Source organism: Oculina patagonica, chromosome 9 (assembly GCF_052425735.1).
Source record: "Oculina patagonica isolate OP01 chromosome 9, crgOcupat, whole genome shotgun sequence".
NCBI lineage: Eukaryota > Metazoa > Cnidaria > Anthozoa > Scleractinia > Oculinidae > Oculina > Oculina patagonica.
The window spans coordinates 3,189,245-3,208,806 of NC_135766.1; the positions used below are offsets into that span (position 1 = coordinate 3,189,245).

Genomic DNA, 19,562 nt, shown 5'->3' on the forward strand with positions numbered 1-19,562 from the left:
GATAGTTGCTAAGGCCAGAAAAGCCAGCTGAGCTTGTTGATGAGCCGGGTAGTGTTTTTTAAAGCTCAGCTACACCCCTGATTAAAGTTTTGGGCAGAATATGAATGCTTTTATGTAATTAATCACAGTGCTTTCAACAGCACTTGTTAGAAAACAATTATAAGTATAGTTGCATGACGAATGACATTCATTTGTACAGCATGTGAAACTACTCAATTTTTTTTAAGTCAAAACGTCAACGCTAGCTAACGCTTTATTCAACATTTAAAGTAAATAGCTCCACGAGTAAACAAAATGAAATTTTACTGTTTTTTACTCAACTGACATTTTATTGTGTGAAGTGAAAAAAAAAAATATTGTCATCGTTGCTTTCTCTGGTACGTTATGCACTTTAGAATGTCTTCCTTTGCTGGCCTTACGTGCATTTATTTTCCAAATGGTACTACCAAAACTCCGGTTGATGCCGTAGAGGAAATTGTTTGAAATTGTCACGAGCGAACTCCGCCACGCACTTTTACGTCTGGAGGCATATGGCAAGCCGTTGCTTTCCCTGTTTTGACACAGTTTCGAACTCCTCTTTCATTTATGTCGCTGATATTTACTTTCCAACTTGTGCTGTCACAACTACTCAAGCTCAAAAGGGATGCAATCGAAGTTAACTGAAAATCCAGCGCCATACAGTCAAAATTTAGCATTGATGTGTTTTCGTGGCGAACGAAGAAGTTGAAATTTCTTTGTTCTGTACTCGACATTTCATTGGCTGAAGGAAAAAAATGCTGAAATTCATTGTTTCCGTTCTGCTTTGTGATTGGTTAACTTTATCTGGGTGACCGCGGTAACAGTAGCCGCACTGCAATTCCCAGTGCTCACACTGCAAAGAACAGTAATCATGATAATGGGATAGGCTGCAGTTCATCAATCTATATTAACAAACATCACATGTTGCAAAGCAATCTGTTGTTCGTAGCCAGCCAAATTTTTACTTTACCGAAACCAACCTCAGTCATCAAATGATAAACATTGAACATAGCTATTTTGGTTTGTGGGTGTGTCTCAGTTGTGTCTCACAGATCAGTTATTTGTTGATAAGTCTTCTGTTTCAGTACAGTTAATTATTATGTTATATTTGTTGCTCATGCTTGCATGGTTTGATTATGCAGGCAAATGAATGGTTAAATTTTTGCCAAACAATCTATACCGGAGTTTATGACTAACAAACAGTGTTTCCGCCTGTGCAAAGTTAATTTTTGCTTAGTTTACATGTAGTTAAAAAAAACTTATATGCAGGGAAAAAGGTGCTTAATCCTTTTGGGGGACCCTACAGACTGTATTTCGCACTATGACAAAATGTCACTATTTTTGCTTGCGGCTTGCTTGCTTATTTTTGCTTGTTTTACTCCGGTTTGCTAGCAGAAAGCTGTTATTTTTCGTATCGGTCCACCATTCCATCAAAAAAAAGCTGCTATTTGGGGGGAGGGGGAGGGGTAGGGAGAGGGGGAGGGGAAGAAGGGAGGGGGCGGGGGAGGAACAAGTAACATGTAAAATGTTACAGCTAATTAAGTGTGGATTCCTTGTCTGAAGAGATCTTATCCTAATGTTTGTTTATCACTTAGCTACAAAATACAAAAGCAACATCGGGGTTTTCTTTCTTTCGTCTTTAAAATGTGGAAAGTGTGTGTGTGTGGGGGGGGGGGGGGGGAATTTGACCCTGTTTGAAGCCTTAACCGGTGGGGCATCTACAAAGTGGGGAATATGACCAAAATGTTTCAAAACGTCAATTTCCCCCAGGGGGGGGGGGGGGGGGTGGGGTATAGGCGCTTTTGAAATTTACTGATACATAACATACCAGTCATGGTGGGGGTATGGACATTTTCTAGAACAACACAAGCTTTCTTTGTTCTAGTTTATCCTCGAAAGTTTAAACTAGTCTATCATTAGGAGGTTTAATGCACAGACTGCTAATTGACAATCCTTTTTTATTGATCAATTTTTTTTGCTCTTATATGGTGCTGTTGTTCATGGTTAAAAAGGATACATACTATATATGTATATAAAGAAAAAAAAAAGAATAAAAAAATCAGTCTAAAAGGTTTAAATGGCAAATAACCAGGGAGCTCCGGTTTTAGGCTTGCCTAAATCTATATATTACACTAATGTTCCCCGCGATACGGTGATCGGTCGTTCTGCGAATGGAACTCTATCGTTCCAAACACAACGCTATTGATTTGCATTGTTTCATTGTGCTGCACTTTTTTTGTGTAAGACTATTTGTTAATTATTATAGCGGAGCATCCATACGACAAGTAAACGTAAGCAATTGGAAATCCATGGAACCTATTAAATCCATCGCACGTATTAGGTCTGAGACCAAGTGTAGACACCTACGTTTTTTTTTTTTTTTTTTTTTTTTTTTTTTTTTTTTGGGGGGGGGGGGGTGGGGGGTCTGTTGTGGCAAAGAAGTTTTTAAAACAACGACTAGTCGAATATTTTTCAGCTAGTCTGGAGTTTAAACGCGATGAAAAATTTCAAATTTTATTCTCCGAAAAGGATCTTGTGGCGGTATTCCATTACCTGGCGAGCTGGAACAGCGCTTTTAACGCGTTTTCTCATTTACTGTGGCCGCATGGATACGATCCTCTGTTTTTGAGGCCGCTTTTAAAGGGCATGTAAACCCTAGAATACAACTTTTTTGATAAGACGTAAATCATGTCGCTGAATACCATTTTGGCGGTTATTTTGTCAAATTCGAGGTTTTTAAGGGTAAAAAACGACATTCTTTATCAAAATTTCACTTCCGGTTAAAACAATAGCGAGCACTCGTGACGTAAGAGGTGGAACCAAAACATTGCGCAACAGAGGAATTTAGTAGCAAATTACAGGTATATATGGCTTCTCGAAAAAGTAGTTCAAGTTCCGAGGAAGCTTTGTCTGAAGAAAGCTCTCCCAATGCGCTAAATTTTTATGATAGCGATGTTGGTGAACTATCAGAACTTTCCGAGGACGTTGGGCCTCGTCCATACCGATTTGAGCCGCGGAGAGTTCAACGAAATGTTCAGGAACGTGACGACAGCGAGCCACAGAGTGAAGAAGAGACAGATCGCCTCGGAAACACTGACTGGTAATTTTGCCATTTTTTTTTTTGTATTTCTAGTTTATTGAAAGTGATGTTAGAGACAGAATTCTGAGCAAAAGGGAATAGAAACCATCTATTCTTCGTTGGGATGTGTTATCAAAGCTTCTTTTAATTTTACGGTAGGTGCGAATGCGGTTCCTGTCGTGCAATGCCTACACCCTCTGAAAGCGTCTGCTGCACAGAAATCGGCCAAGTGTGGCAAAAAATCGAAGATCAACGGCCAGAGGTAGAGCTAAATTGCATTACTCAGCACCCAGGGTTTGCTTCAAACTGTCTTGATGTTTGGGTTCTGGAAACGGCCTATTACGCGTATCGACAACAGCATGGCGCAGTCAGTCACACGGCACACGAGTAGGTCAACTTGATTTATTGTCGCTTACATACTGAAGTATGGTTTAAACTATTACAGAGTTATGCTGTATTATAATAATACAGTGCAACGTACAACAGCAATTTTGCGTCTTTTTATGTGGCAGGAAATTTAGGTACATCGCCTACAGACAGCTTGTACGTTGGTGTTGGGGCTATCTTGGGAAAAATGTCAGAGTCGCGCTGCCATCATGTGCAGTCAATAAAATCAGAGACACTTTCCCCGCTGATTTCGGTAATGCGTATACTGGATTGAAGCCACCAAACCTATAACAGATACAAAGGCAAGTAAACATTAAGTTACAGCACTAGCAGCATTGTATGTTTGCTTTATTAGCAAATTAAATGTATATTTGATGTGCGTGCGTGATTCACATTTGAATATATGTACGAGACGCGTTTTATTAATTTCCGAAATGCATACAACGGATACTTATCTAGAATTAAGGTACAGTAGTTTTGCTCCCAAATCACATGTGAAGAGAGAGAATTTATTTCATTTTAAATTGGTGTTTATCTAAATAAAGTGATGCATGGCAAGTTGCTGACGATTATTTCCGTAGCGTGATTAAAGCTCTGCGTGATCAATCAATCCATTTTGTACATCACACAATTGTAATATATCAAAAACCCCTACTCTAAATAATTTTAACAGATAGTCTCAATGGTCTCATCACTTTCCCATTTTTGTAAAAACAAATAACAGTTGAGGTTTAATAGTAGGCATACCAAATGACCTTTGCATTAAGACCGTGCGAATCGTGACACAAACTCATCCACTGCTGTTTGTTTGCAGGGTTTTTCAAATGAAGCTGCGAGTGGTGCAGGCAGACTGGTCCGGAGTTCTGCAATTGAGTTTTTCAATGAACTGGCGTCTTCTTCGTAATCGTGTATAAGGACATCAATAAGAGCCTCCGTGTAACCTAGACAAGAAGACAGAATTTTTATATCAGACTTATTTTTATCTGTTTGATCTTTGATCACACAACTACACAACTATTAATGTGTCGTGTTACCATAGGTAGCAGCAGTCTTGACTTCGCGCACCGAGTATTCCCCTTTCTTAAATTTGGGAAAGCGAATGCTGTAACATGGTCGGCCATCCACTGTCACTGCTTGCAAGCGGTCACTGTTTTCATTGTAATGGAGGGCAGCTAGGAGAAGCCTGCAAAGTACGGAAAAAACGTTCTTTTAAACTCGAATTGAAAGTAGACCAAAGTAAGATAAAAGACAAACAAACGCAATTGTACTGTACTATCAGCGTACTACACCATAAAATATATAAATATAAAACTTTCATTATAATTATGAAAACCTCCAACATTACCGGGCATACATTGCCAAGAAAGCGAAAGCAGTATGCTTGGGAGCAAATATAATATCGAGGCTGTGGAGTGCCTCCAGGGAGGATGTTTGATACAACGGTGATAGCATTCTGATGTCTTTCAGAAGGGACTTGTTCAGGAGAACATCGGTTAGTTTCTCTCAGACCTTGGAAGCTATAAATTGTATAAAGCAGAACAGTGACCTTACAATTGTTCAGTGATGAGCGTAATAACTAAAAAAACAGAAACATAACAAAAACAGTAACAGAAATAGGTAAATCTTACAAGGCTGCAGCCACTCCTTGTCTCTATCTTCTTCATCTAGAGGGCCGTGTTCACAGGATGGATACAAATCGCTGTGTCCATCATGAATGTCCTGTATGTGGTTGGTGACTGACTTCCACATAGCCTCTATCATGTCCCCATCCCCCTCTGGTGCTGCAGCGGCTATCCAATAAAGATGGTTCACAACTGATTATTTTCCACAGCCCAGCGTCTCCACAGTCTTTCTGCTTCGCCAGCGCATCAATTTTTTTGCCAATTCCTTAAATAAAAACGGTTCTCTCATGAAATCTATACATTTGAAAGGAATGTGATCAAAGGCAAAAATGGACCCACCTTTAGCGATATGCTAGATGTCATAATAGTGGGTGGTTCCTTTAGGCTTCATGTTCTTTCTTATGTAGGCTGCGTTTTGGCGATTCCTGTCTGTAATTATGACATCAAGTGCAAGATTTTTTGCGGCCAAGAACCGTTCCAAACGTAGAAGTCCTTCATGTTCACACCAAGAGCTGTTTTGCACCTCGTTAGACTGCAGACAGTAAAAAAGGCAGTTTTAGGAAACAGACATTCAAAAAGAGAAAAAGGAAAGATTTTGAATGTACATTACTTGAACTAGTTGAATGTCCAGCACTTTGTTCACCCTCTGCTCAATAACAGTGAAGGCTCCATACTTAGCACAATGGCCAGGGCTGTCTGATCGCCCATCACCAGACAGGACAATACCTCCCTCGAGACTTCTCAAACTCTGGATGACTTGTTCCTGCTCTTCCTTCCACTTGTTAATGACAACCGGAATAAGGTTTTTTTTTTTGGTGTTTATGGAACGTCTGGCGACTGAAGCACTGTACCTTGAGAATCTTCAGCATTCTTAGGGTCTGTGATATCATGCTTCCAGAGAAGAGAATGGCTGCAGATAGCAACAGATTCCCAGCGGGTATCCTTTTAATGTAGGGCTGACTTCTCCATACTCTAGCGTAATTGCAGTTAGAGCATTTTTGTGTAACGTGGATTAAAGTGCCAATTATCTTGGAGACTTCAGCAGAAGCCGGCTCAGTGCACAGGGGACAAAATGCGAATAGCTCCATCAAGCAGGATAAAAACACGAAAAACTTTGATTCACTTTGAGGGGACGCGTGCTCCTTTTTCGTGTCGGGCACCCTATGATTTAACACAATTAAAAGGACGAAATTAAAGAAAAGAACAAAAGAGAAACAAACTAATCCGTAGTTCGAGTAAAATACCATACTTGTCATTATAGTCTTCTGTCTCATCTTTCTCAGCCATTTCGTCGAAAGACATATCAGCTGGCGGAAAATAGTCCACATCGTCGTCATTATCGGCACTACGACCCCCTAAACTCTTCACGGGACTGCAGATTGGGGTTGAAGTAAAAGGCATGGGCGGGAGATAACATTGCGTTTCGGTCTCATCTGTGATTGCTACTTGTATGCCTAGTGAAAAAAGAACAATATTCTTCAACACCAAAAGAATACGGAAAGATTGACACAACACCAATTTTTAGCAAATTAAGCCGAGTCTTACCAACACTCGCAACTGCCGGTTTGGGTTGAACATCAATCAATGGCCAAACTGGCCAAGGATCGCACTGAACAGCTACATCGCAACTACCTTTGTTGCCCGTTTCCTTAGGTGCGTCCCTCTCTGCGCTAGGCTCAGCAGAACAAGAAGCTTCCGCTGAACTGGAGGCTTGCTGGTGTTCTCTTAGTAGCTATAAATAAATAAAATTTATTATTCAGGCTTTTCAGGAATAATAATAATTAAGCTTTACAATAATGCAGTATTTCGAACAAATTCTACTTACTCTATTGATCTCCAACTTTTGAACCGCTCTACTTTTTCTTGGCCTTTTATCAGTATCACTGTCACACAATTCCGGTTTTGTGCTCTCCAGAGGTCGCTTGCGACTGTCAGGCACATTAGAAGATTCTGCTACTGCTGAAGATTGAATGGTCGGTACAGCACCAGCAAGTAATATTTTTTTCTTCTTAATGCCCATTTCTTCCATGTACGATCGCTCATAGCAGTCAGGAGCAAAATGAATGTGACAGAGGACGGAGTGCTCGGTTGCTTTAGCGAAATCGGCTCTTTTCAGTCTGACGAAATTAATCCATTGCCGCCTCAAATTTGGATCTTTGGGAAATTTATGCATAGCATATCCTGTTTCATTAGAGTTACTGCAAAACGCGGCGACACAGCGCTTCACCATTATCAAGAAACAAAGTTAATTCTGCCGAAAAACAAGTTAACCTGGTTAACACGTGCGAATTTCGCAAAGCTTTGCAGGAAGACCTTTCACTTCCGGTCAACGAAGGGTCCACCTGTGACGTCACGAGCATGATGGCGCAATCCAAGATGGCGGCTTTTTCAAACTTCACGTACGTTTTTTCACGTGAAAATGCGCTCGGGGAAAAAAAAGAACTACAGACCTGAACTACTTTTTATATGTACTAAACATATATGTTGCTACAAAAGATAGCATTTTTAGGGTTTACATGCCCTTTAACGTTAGGAATTCATTTATATCGCATATCACAGCCTTTCCTAAGACGTAAAATATTTAGACTACTATTCAATGCACAGTCTATAGTTTAGGGCAAGATCCTAATGATTAACTGTGCAATGTATTTGAGGTTATTGTCAGAGCAGAATCTAAAAGTCATAAGAAAACTTGACTGGATAGTTAAAGCGAAATGTTAAATTGTTAAAGCTGAAGGTTATAAGATATTTTTTTTTATAACTCGAGCTTTATAAGCAGTTTTACCTAAAGAGTAGCTCCGCAAAAAATTATTAAGATGATAACGATACGCTTAGGTATGATTTTTTTTGTGGAACTTTTTAGCTTTACTAATTTATAGATTGTCCCATCAAGGTTGACGTAAAGCATCCACATGCATGTTGCATTTTCCGGACTGTTGTTTTGTTGGGAATATGTGAGTCGGAACGGGGTTTCAACTTGGTTTAGAGCGATCTGAAGTTTTTCTGTTTTAATAAAATTATAGAATTTTCAACAGTTCTTTTATAAAATACGAAGCAAAGGAGTGATGCGCTCCTTTATTTTCATCCTATGTTATATTCCGGTTTTAGTTTCCTACTCTTCGAAGCTTGCGTGACCGAGGAAAAAGTCTGACATTTTTACAGTTGCTTAGTTTAACTAATCAAAAGACACTGACTATCAGAAGTCTTTTTGTTTTTGGTTTTGTAAACTCGTTTTTTGTTTGTTATTTGTTGCTTGATTACCACATTTACTCATTTTAACCGTAATAGTTTTATCGCTTTTATCCGGCTAACACAAGGTCTTTGCAATGGTATTTCCTTCGACGGTTAGTAGTAATTGCTCAGTTGTTTAGATAACCCGTGAACGTTCGTTAATAGTTTCCGAGAATAGGTCGTGTATCAGGCGTAAGCAAATTGCGCAATATCCAATATTGTATAATACAGCATCTAACTTTCCGTTAATTTTGGCGTATAAGGCGAACAAAGAGATCTTCCTAAATTTCCACTTGTGTGATAATTTAAAATATTTATTCATAAGTGAACTCGTGATCGCGCACTGAGGGCGGACTTACATGTATATAAGCTTATGCTGGAAGAGCTTATCTTCTTGCAGAAGAAGATCTGGCACCTGCCAATCATTACGTGCTATGCTTTTTGCAACTGTATAAAAGCACTTGAAAAGATATAATTTCCCTTCACACTCGATGACTCTTGGTGAAATATTTAGATAACCCGCACTCAACGGACAGTCAATCACTTGTTTTACATCGACTACGAGAACTTTAACGCGACACATCCAAATGAAGCAATTGTTAAAGAAGATTAAAGTAAATGAATTTCGAGATATGACAGAAATTGAAGTCCATAAGTTGAAGTTCAAACAAACAAAAAAGAAGGTTTCCTTGTGAAAAATACATATGCTTTTCCATGCTTATACTGCAACGGCTGGCTGAAATGTCATTTTTGACACCTGCTATTCGATACTCGCTGCATTATCTCCATACGACGAAACTTCACCTTGCTTTATTGCCATATTTCCCGGGCTAACGATGAAACACAGCTAAAACGTTATTTCCTTGAGGAAACAAGACTTGATACCTGCTAATGAATACTCGCTGCATTATCTACATATAACTGTGTTTCACCTTGTCGCGCGGCAGTCTTCATTCCAACAGCAAGGGTGGTCTCTTCATAAGCTCAAGTCATGGTATTTGCATTCAAAGAAGGCTTGCTTTTGTTTCTTTGGTGTTCCTTAGCTTTCGTCGAAGTTAAAGGTAATTTTTGTTTTCATATTTATTTAACCGTCCTTAAAATTACAATTGTTACCAATTTTTTAGTGCAAGAAGCTACAAACTTCGAGTCTGGAGTCTTGATCGGGCTCTTTTCAAATTGTTGCGATAATTGTTTTGCATGTTCGGACTAAAATGTATAATCAATTAAAAGAACGGGTCCTTTTTTTTAACATTGAATATTAATCCTGAGCTAAATGTTGTTCACATTTATTCATAATGCTAGTTAAAGACCGTCATTTAATTTTCTGTGTTATTTGGATAAAACCATTCTCAGAACAAAATTTCATTTTTTTTCTAAAAAGAGAAACATCGATCAAAGTGAGATATTATTAGCTAATTTAGTGTGTTCCTTCACTTGTGATATCTATAGCTTTTACGTCTACTGTCTTATTTCCGTATGCGAAAGCTGGTACCTTTGAGTTGAACTGCTTTTCTTTAGTATAGGAAAATTCTGCTGAATTGTAATTATTAAGTGATATTATTTTTTTTTTTGCGAAATAGTCAGTATCAGTTGGTAAATAATGATCTCATCCGTCCCTCGACGGCGTTAATTTTACAAGCATTAAGCATTTTTTGGACTACACCTAAAATTGATTACGTTCTGATTTTAGAGTATGAAATGAACGCCAAAACATTAAAAAACATAGATTCTTGCATATTATACACACTAGATGGATTTCTTTTGGCATCATGTCTAATCTACACATAAATCTGAGGAGCATTTGATTATCAAGTCATTTCAGTGTTACAAAGTGAGCGCCCCGCCTCCAATGGGAGCAGATTGCTTGAACAAAATTGTTGTGCCTGACCTACCGTAGTCGAAAAAGACTATATTGCAAATATTCTCCCCAGCACATTTGGTTAATCTCAAACGACTAAGCTAAGCAACACTCAAGACCTTGTGTAAGTCCTTGAGGAAACGAGATTTCAAACTTGCTTATCAATACCTTTTTTGTCGTCGTCGTATAATTGCCTTTTAATATTTCTGTGCAGCAGTTTGTATGTTAATAGACTGCATAGTATATTTAAAGATATATTTTCTTTTCTTTTTGCGAATGCGTGACATTTGTAAAAATTACTGACTCATAATTGGCAGCTTTGTGCACTTTATAGATTTTTTAAGCTTTAAGGAACATAAAATCGCATCGCATTAGCCATTAAATTCTCGCTTTATCAAACGTTGCGCTGGAAAAATAATTTAAACCACCGGTCATAATTGGAACAATTTTTTTTTTGCTGAACAGGTTAATGTCAATTATCTTTCTTACTGTTGTAAAATGGTCCCCCTTATCAGCTTTTAAGATAGTATCATTATCAAGCATTTTGAATCAGTCACTCTTTTGTCTGACGGTCAGATATGAGCCACTGTAGAATCAGTACTGCTAGTGTTTCGTTTCTATGAATTCGTTGTTTAAAACTCATATCACACAAAGCAATGCTCCTAAATCTCTACTGGAAATGATAGGTGCAAATCAGTTCATGTAAATCTAAGTGATTGCATTTTTCCAATATTCATCGTGTCCAAATAACAATAAACAAAACATTTTTTTAATAATTTATTTAATAAAAACGCTATAATGTCCTTGTCAGGGACATTCTTTCTTAGGCTTATGTTGAAACATCAGATACGGTTATTTCCTCGAGGAAAGAAGATTTGACAACTGCTCATCAAGCCATGTGACATTCTATAGTGTCATTTACTTTGAAGTGTGCTTTTTAAATACTTTTTTGGGAAAATTAAAAAAAAAATGTTTCCTTGCGGATACAAGACTTGACACTTGCTTATCAAAATTTATTGCATTTTTATTTGTATATATGTCGTTAACTTTCTCGTGTGGCACACTAGAACAATAAAAACTGTTATTTCCTCGAGGAAACAAGATTTGACAACTGCAAATCATGTAAGACATGTGACATTATATCGTGTCATTTACTTTACCGTATGACACAACCTACTTTTTCGGGCTTATACTATAGCAATTTGACACCTGCTAATCAACACTCGTTGCATATTCTTTCCATATAACTGTAGTTCATTTTGTCGTGCGGCAGTCTACATTTTTACAGCAGGGGTGACCATTTCATAATTTCAAGTCATGGTATTTTTTAAGAGAGAATGCCTGCTTTTATTGCTTTGGTGTTGCTTAGCGTTTGCTGGCGTTAAAGGTAACTGTCATTGTTCCATTATTATTGATTTTAAACCTTCGTAGTGCACGAAACTATCCAAAAGAGTCTTATACGAACAATATTGCGAAAACACTTTTAAAAGCCTTCTGACTAAAATGCAAGGTCAATTAAGACGGCAGATTCGATACGCTTAGGTTTGTTTCACTAGCTCAAAAACAGGAGCATTGTTTCATAATGCGAGGTAAAGATTTCATTTAATTTCGTGTGAAACGTACTTGAAGGGCGGTACTGATTTCCTCAAGTGTAAGGAAATGGCTTCACGGTGAAGATGATCGTTTGCAAGTTTGATAATACTGGTTGAAATCTTCGATCCATGGTCGAAGTACCATACACAGTTTTTTTTAGCTATGGAACCAGAGTGAAAACGGAAAGCCGAAAGCTTCTGTGTGCAAGTTTTAACTACCCAAAATTCTACGACTAGTACCTGACAATCGAGTTATTTCCTTGGCAAAAAATAGCGCCACACCTCCAATGGAACTCAATTGCTTAAACAAACGGTCTGTCTGGTAGCTTCTTATAAGTACCAAAATATGGAATTAGTACAGCAGATGATAGCGTATTCAAATAGTTACTATACTTAAGTTGTTTTAAATCACCCATTGTGTTTAAATTGACGTGGTGATGATATCGCCATCGGCTCATTTGTTACAAGCGCGCAAAAGAAATAGCGGGCGACTGTCCTTTGTCAATTGCTAGCAAAATAAATTTCGCCAATAATGGTATAGATTTAGAACATTCGCCAGATTGTCATTGCACCACGACGCTTTATCGAAAACGAGTTTGAGCGGCACCTTGGCCAAGATCAGACTTTCGTACATGGTACTGCATTTCGACGTCACCTGTGATAGAAAACTAAACGCGTAGATGCATCCTATTTCTGACTCGTGTACGTTTTGTGCAGGAAAAAAACTCAGGCTAGGAAAAAAGTTCTTTGCAGCAACTTACTATTTTTTTTTTTTACACTTAATACACTTGTTATCCGATAGTCACCATATACTCTTCTATAAACTCATTTTATATTGCCATGTGGCAAAGGCTAAAATGCATTCTTCAGAGCCTATGCTGAAAAAAAAAAAACATTTCCTTGCGGAAAAAAAAATATTGCTCTTCAACACTGACCCTTTACTCTCTCTGTATGATTCGTGGTCTTTATTTCCAAAGCAATTAGGACAACTTCTCCGGAATCTTAAGAGCTTTTTAGCAGCTTCATAGGGCCTCTATTTATAGGGCCTCTATTGATGGCAGTAATTTTGTAATTTATAATTACTGAAAGAGCAACCCTGTTTAAATAAAGGCACTCTTCTTCTTCTTCTTTTGCTTCTGTTCCCCTGTAGTTTAGTGTTCATCGGGGTAACAGGAAACTACATTAATAAAAAGTGGTTGTGCTTCGTCGATTCTATTCTGTTCCAATGTTGACAATTTAGAGAGGCCTTTCCATGTTTAATATTACAAAAATAGACCAAAGTTTACCGGCGATATACGCCCGATTTAAACGGCTGATTTATTTTGAATAGATAAGTCGTCATGTGTAAATCTTGTAAAAAGAAACATTGTTTTGCCTTGGGTGTCACAGCAAAATCTTATTTTAATCACGTAGCCATTTGTTTTGACTTAATTTCGAAATCCAGTCCTTGTTTTTTCTGAGTGTTTTTGCGTCAAAATAACAAGCTTGTGGCATCTCAAAATGACCCCTTGAACTACTTGTTTGAACGGCTTATATATGCAAAGCACTAAAGCCAATTATATTTACAAAGGATTTATCGATAAACTGAATTGTCATATATGCCGTAGTTCCAAATTTAGTTTTGAACATTTCGTTATGGTTCTGTTTCTTTCAAATTTGCAGAAATTCAGCCACCGCCAAAAAAACAAAAAAACAAAACAAAAAAAAAAAACGCTTAAGCCAATGTCTTACAAAACATTAAAGAAGGGACATGAACATGGAGCTTCAAGTGTTTGTTTAGCATTACTAAGCTGGATTACGATTGAATGATCTGTTGCAACATAAGCAGTGTTACTAATTATAGTTCAATTTTCTTTATTTTTACCTTTTTCAAGTTTGAAACATTATTTTAGCTGGATTATTGCATCATTTAGCCGTCTTTACGTTGCGATGGAAATAAAAACGGACGGCACTGCTTTAACATTGTAACCTCGCGCCATAAGGCCTAGAACGATGTTTGCCGCTGTAACGCCATCGATCCATCCAAAAAAAAAAAGGAAATTACGCTTGTCGCAACACAGATTCGTTCTTCACAGACAACAGATATTAAACAATTACTGGATGAGGTTTTTGTGATATCCGGAATAATCAAGGTCGAGGTAAGTGTTATAACACGTACAGAGACCTTGATTATTCCGAATATCACATAAACCGAATCTAATAATTGTTTTATTATACATTGTTTTTTCTGGAAAAAGAAGTAATGACAAACGATTTCAACCTGTTTCAAAACTTGTGCTCATTCCGGCTGGTCGTCCTACTAAATCGTGGAATAGTTCCTTCCCAATTTTTGATAGTCATTTTGTGTTTTCCGAAATTTTATTGTCCAGCAATTTTTGAACTTTTGTCAAACTACTTCTCGGTTAAAGAAGTGAATCGACGAACTGTGAATTTCCTTCGCCGCCAGATGCCTGACACATTGCTCTTGGAAATCATGCATTGCGCGCGCAACCTACAGATTAGTGAATAATCTGCTAGCAGATTATTCACTAATCTGTAGGTTGCGCGGGATTGCGCGGATTCCCAGAATTAGCTGTAGGCTCTTAGCCAATGAGAAGACAGCTAGTGACTACAATGTATAATAACAGGTTTAATTATGCTAAACCTGGCTATCATTCATTTAATATTTCATAATCGAGTCACTGCCGTGGAAATACTGAACTCGAAGTGAGGACCATGGCTCTAATTGAAGCTAATTGCAGCCTTTGTTGTGTGTAACTTTAAAAAAAAAGCCTTCGCAACGTAATAGAGACTTTCAATTTATCGGGCAATTCTGTTAGCAGGAGTGCAAGAGACCTTTAAATTTCTTAATTTCTAAAACCAACGGTTGTCTGAATAACTAGTGCATAGCGAGCGCTTCGAAGAAATAATCCTTCGGCCATTTTGAACATCTCACCGAATTACTGCGAGACGTACATGTAGATAAAAACTTTCTCCATTTATGGCTCTCCACTTTAATTAACAGCAAAAGTATCCAAACATATATATTTGATTGATTTTAAAACGGGGTTTCAACCTGGTTTAGAGCGATCTGAAGTTTTTTTTTTTTTTTTTTTTTTTTATGTTGTTATAACATTATTAATAGAGTTTTCAACAGTTCTTTTATAAAATACGAGGCCGAAAGGAGTGATGCGCTCTTTTTTTTTTCATCTTTTGTTATATTTCGGTTTTAGTTTCCTACTCTTTGAAGCTTGCGTGACCAAAGAAAAAAGTCTGTTTTTCACAGCTGCTTAGTTTAACTAATCAAAAGACACTGACTGAGAGTGATAAATGATCGTCGCAGTGAATTTCCAATTTAAGCAATTGGAATAAAGAAGCCTGAAAAAAATTCAGGGCTTCAACGGGCCGTTGAAGCCCTGAATTTTACATTACATCATTACACTGACTATCAGTAGTCTTTTTTGTTTTTAGTTTTTTAGGCTCGTTTTTTTGTCTGTTATTTGCCTGCATGATCACGCCACATTTACTCATTTTAACCATAATGGTTTTATCTATTTTATCCGGCTAACACAAGGCACAATGGTATTTCCTTCGACGGTCAGTGGTAATTGCTCAGTTGTTTAGAGAATAGTTCGTGTGTCACACGTAAGCAAGTTCCGTAATATCCAATATTGTATAATACAACATCAATCTTTCCTTTACTTCTGGTGTCTAAGGCGAACACAGCAACCTTCTAAATTTCACTTGTGTGGTAAACTCTTGGTCATAAGTGAGCTCGTGATCGCGCATACATTTAAGAGCTTAAATGTAATCTTCTTTCCAGACGAAGATTCGGCAAATGCCAATCATTACGCGTTGTTCTCAAATCGTTCCACATAACTGTATTTTAACATGCCGTTATTTTTTGTTGTTATTGTTGTTGTTGCAACATAGTGAATTAACCAAGGTTAACATAATTATTCTGGTCTCTCTAACACAAAGCAACTGCAAAGAACTTGAAAGATATTTCCCTCCACACTCGATGACTCTTGGTGAAATATTTAGATAACCCGCACTCAACTGACAGTCAATCACTCGCTTTACATCGCTACGGGAACTTAACGCCACACATCCAAATGAAGCAATTGTTAAAGCATGTTAAAAGTAAATAAATTTCGAAATTTGACAGAAATTGAAGTACCTAAGTATTCCGTTACATGCCGGGCTTCAGTGCATCGGTGCATATAGAGTTGAAATAGAAAGTTCGAGTGAAGACATCAACAAAAAAATCATTGTGAAAAACATATGCTTTTCCAGGCTTATACTGCAACGGCTGGCTAAAATGTCATTTTTGACGCCTGCTATTCGATAATCGCTGCATTATCTCCATACGACGGAATTTCACCTTGCTGTATTGCCGTATTTCCCGAGCTAACGATGAAACAGCTGAAACGTTATTTCCTTGAGGAAACAATACTTGATACCTGCTAATTAATACTCGCTGCATTATCTACATATAACTGTGTTTAACTTTGTCGTGCGGCAGTCTTCATTCCTACAGCAAGGGTGATCGCTTCATATGCTCAAGTCATGGTATTTGCATTCAAAGAAGGTTTGCTTTTGTTGGTTTGGTGTTCCCTAGCTTTCGTCGGAGTTAAAGGTAATTTTTGTTTTCGTATTTATTTAACCGTCCTTAAAATTACAATTTTTACCATTTTTTTTTTTTTAGTGCAAGAAGCTGCAAAATTCAAGTCTGGACTGTTTCTTGATCGTGCATTTTCAAATTGTTGCGATAATTGTTTTACATGTTCTGACTAAAATGTATAATCAATTAAAAGGACGGGTCCATTATGTCCATCATTAGTGAATATTAATTCTGAGCTAAATGTTGTTCACATTTATTCAAAATGCTAGTTAAAGGCCGTCATTTGATTTTCTGTGATATTTGCATATAACCATTCTCAGAACAAAATTTCAATATTTTTTTTTTCAAAAAAGAGAAACGTAAATCGAAGTGAGATATTATTAGCTAATTTCGTGTTTACCTTCACTTGTAATATCTATAGCTTTTACGTCTACTGTCTTATTTCCGTATGCGAAAGCTTGTACCTTTGAGTTGAACTGCTTTTCTTTATTATAGGAAAATTCCGCTGAATTGTATTTATTAAGTGATATTATTTTTTGCGAAAAAGTCAGTATCAATTGGTAAATAATGATCTCATCTAGGACTACAGCTAAAATTGATTTCATTCTGATATTATGAAATGAACGCCAAAACATTCAAAAAATGAAAAAAAAAAAAAAAAAAAACCCACATAGATTCTTGCATATTACACACACTAGATAGATTTCTTTTTGGTAGCATGTCTAGTCTACACATAAATCTGAGTAGCATTTGATTATCGCGAGTCATTTCAGTGTTACAAAGTGAGCGCCCCGCCTCCAATGGAAGCAGATTGATGACCAAACTTTGTGTGCCTGATTAAAAATAAGTGCCTAAATATCAAGAATAAGAGAATTGGTATGAATTTTGCCACTACTTTTACACAAGTATGTCATTAACTTTCACTTAGAATGATACATTGTAGCATTTCCAAGTAGTACTTATTGAGTCGAAAAAGACTATATTGCAAATATGCTCTCCAGCACATTTGGTTAATCTCAAACGCTGGGCTAAGCAGCACCCAAGAACTTGTGTAAGGCCTTGAGGAAACGAGATTTCAAACTTTCTTATCAACACTGTTTTATCAACACTCTTTCTTATCAACACTCGACGTATAACTGCCTTTTAATATTTTTGTGCAGTAGTTTGTATGTTAAAAGACTGCATAGTATATTTAAAGATATATTTTATTATTATTTTTGCGAACTTGTGACATAAATATTGCTGACTTACAATTCGTAGCTTTTTGCAATTTCTAGATTTTTTAAGCTTAAAGTCAGTGTCACAACGCATCGCATAAGCCATTAATTTATCGCTTTATGGAACTTTGGGCTGGGAAAAATAATTTAAACCACCGGTCGTAACTGGAACAGAAAAAAGCTATTTGTTTCACAGGTTAAGGTCAATTATCTTTCTTACTGTTGTAAAATGGTCCCCCTTACCAGCTATAAAGATAGTATCATTACCAAGCGTTTTGAAACAGTCACTCTTATGTCTGACGGTCAGATATGAACCACTGTAGAATCAGTACTGTTTGTGTTTCTTTTCTATGAATTCGTTGTTTAAAACTCATATCACACAAAGCAATGCTCCTAAATCTCTTCTGGGAATGATAGGTGCAAATGAGTTCGTGTAAATCTAAGTGACTGCATTTTTCCAATATTCAACGTGTCCAAATAACAATAAACAAAACATTTTTTTAATAATTCATTTAATAAAAACGCTTTAATGTCCTTGTCAAGGACATTCTTTCTTAGGCTTATGTTGCAACATCAGAAACGGTTTTTTCCTCGAGGAAAGAAGATTTGAGAACTGCTCATCAAAACATGTGACATTCTATAGTGTCATTTACTTTGAACTGTGGCTCAACTTATTTTCTCATTTTTTTTTTAAACTTGCTTTTTAAATATTCTTTCGGAAAAATGTTTCCTTGCGGAAACAAGACTTGACACTTGCTTCTCAAAATGTGTTGCATATTTGTTTGTTTATCTGTCGTTCACTTTCTCGTGTGACACACTAAAACAAAAAAAAAAATGTTATTTCCTCGAGGAAAAAAGATTTGACAACTACTATTCAAGACATGTGACACTATATCGTGTCATTTACTTTACCGTATGACACAACCTACTTTTAAGGGTTTATACTATAACAACTGATACGTGATTTCCTTAAGGAAACTATATTTGACACCTGCCAATCAACACTTGTTGCATATTCTTTCCATATAACTGTAGTTCATTTTGTGGTGCGGCAGTCTACATTTTAACAGCAGGGGTGACCACTTCATAATTTCAAGTCATGGTATTTTTAAAGAGAGAATGCCTGCTTTTATTGCTTTGGTGCTGCTTAGCGTTTGCTGGCGTTAAAGGTAACTTTCAGTGTTTCATTATTATTGAGTTTAAACCTTCGTAGTGCAGGAAACTATCCAAAAGAGTCTTATGCGAACAATATTGCGAAAACACTTTTAAAAGCCTTCTGACTAAAATGCAAGGTCAATTAAGACGGCAGATTCAATACGCTTAGGTTTGTTTCACTAGCTCAAAAACAGGAGCATTGTTTCATAATGCGAGGTAAAGATTTCATTTAATTTCGTGTGAAACGTACTTGAAGGGCGGTACTGATTTCCTCAAGTGTAAGGAAATGGCTTCACGGTGAAGATGATCGTTTGCAAGTTTGATAATACTTGTTGAAATATTCGATCCATGGTCGAAGTACTATTCACAGTTTTTTTTAGCTATGGAACCAGAGTGAAAACGGAAAGCCAAAAGCTTCTGTGTGCACCGGAAAGTCTGTGGCTAGTATTTGAAAATCGGTTTATTTCCTTGTTAAAAAATAGTGCCACACCTCAAAGGAGCTAAATTGCTTAAACAAACAGTTTGCTTGTTTCTTATAAGGTACCAAAATATGGAAAAATTAGAATAAATGATAGTTTTTTCAAATAGTTACTGCGGTAAATTTGTTTTAAATCACCTATTGTGTTTAAATAAATGAAATGGTTATGACATCGCCCTCGGCTCATTTGTTACATATGAAAGTATGAAGAAGCGCGCAAAAGAAATAGCAGACGCCGGCCTTAGGTTGGCAAAATCGATTTCGCCAATAGTGTTATAGATTTAGAACATTCGCCAGATTGTCATTGCGCCACGACGCTTTA

General features: G+C 37.1%; 2 protein-coding genes and 1 pseudogene across 4 annotated transcripts in view; 2 read left to right on the forward strand and 1 right to left on the reverse strand.

Moving 5' to 3' along the window:
- Positions 1-2,668: 2,668 nt before the first annotated feature.
- Positions 2,669-4,541, forward strand: LOC144665382 (uncharacterized). The gene is made up of 4 exons (XM_078526625.1): positions 2,669-3,118; positions 3,257-3,484; positions 3,610-3,786; positions 4,299-4,541. The coding sequence occupies exons 1-3, from the start codon at positions 2,886-2,888 to the stop codon at positions 3,773-3,775; spliced, it is 627 nt and encodes a 208-aa protein (XP_078382751.1). The 5' UTR covers positions 2,669-2,885; the 3' UTR covers positions 3,776-3,786; positions 4,299-4,541.
- LOC144665243 (uncharacterized) lies at positions 3,133-6,655 on the reverse strand (annotated as a pseudogene). The gene is made up of 8 exons (XR_013572905.1): positions 6,356-6,655; positions 5,717-6,267; positions 5,446-5,638; positions 5,113-5,371; positions 4,830-5,001; positions 4,519-4,667; positions 4,232-4,425; positions 3,133-3,769 (listed from the first exon to the last, which is right to left on the reverse strand). The product of XR_013572905.1 is annotated as an uncharacterized LOC144665243 (transcript).
- Positions 6,656-11,504: 4,849 nt separating this feature from the next.
- LOC144665192 (uncharacterized) overlaps positions 11,505-19,562 on the forward strand; it is a 29,634-nt gene continuing 21,576 nt past the window's right edge. The window contains exon 1 of one of the 2 annotated variants that reach the window (XM_078526379.1): positions 11,505-11,582. In XM_078526379.1, the coding sequence (XP_078382505.1) occupies positions 11,513-11,582 (70 nt within the window). In that variant the 5' untranslated portion in view covers positions 11,505-11,512. Of the gene's footprint in view, positions 11,583-18,676; positions 18,777-19,562 lie in introns of those variants that run through there. The other variant, XM_078526378.1, reaches the window with a different exon arrangement.

Excerpts from the sequence above, each read along its gene's own strand:
- LOC144665382 (XM_078526625.1), top strand. The coding sequence starts at position 2,886 with ATGGCTTCTCGAAAAAGTAGTTCAAGTTCCGAGGAAGCTTTGTCTGAA. Across the intron at positions 3,119-3,256 it reads CGCCTCGGAAACACTGACTG|GTGCGAATGCGGTTCCTGTC; the intron begins GTAATTTTGCCA and ends ATTTTACGGTAG. Across the intron at positions 3,485-3,609 it reads GTCAGTCACACGGCACACGA|GAAATTTAGGTACATCGCCT; the intron begins GTAGGTCAACTT and ends TTTATGTGGCAG.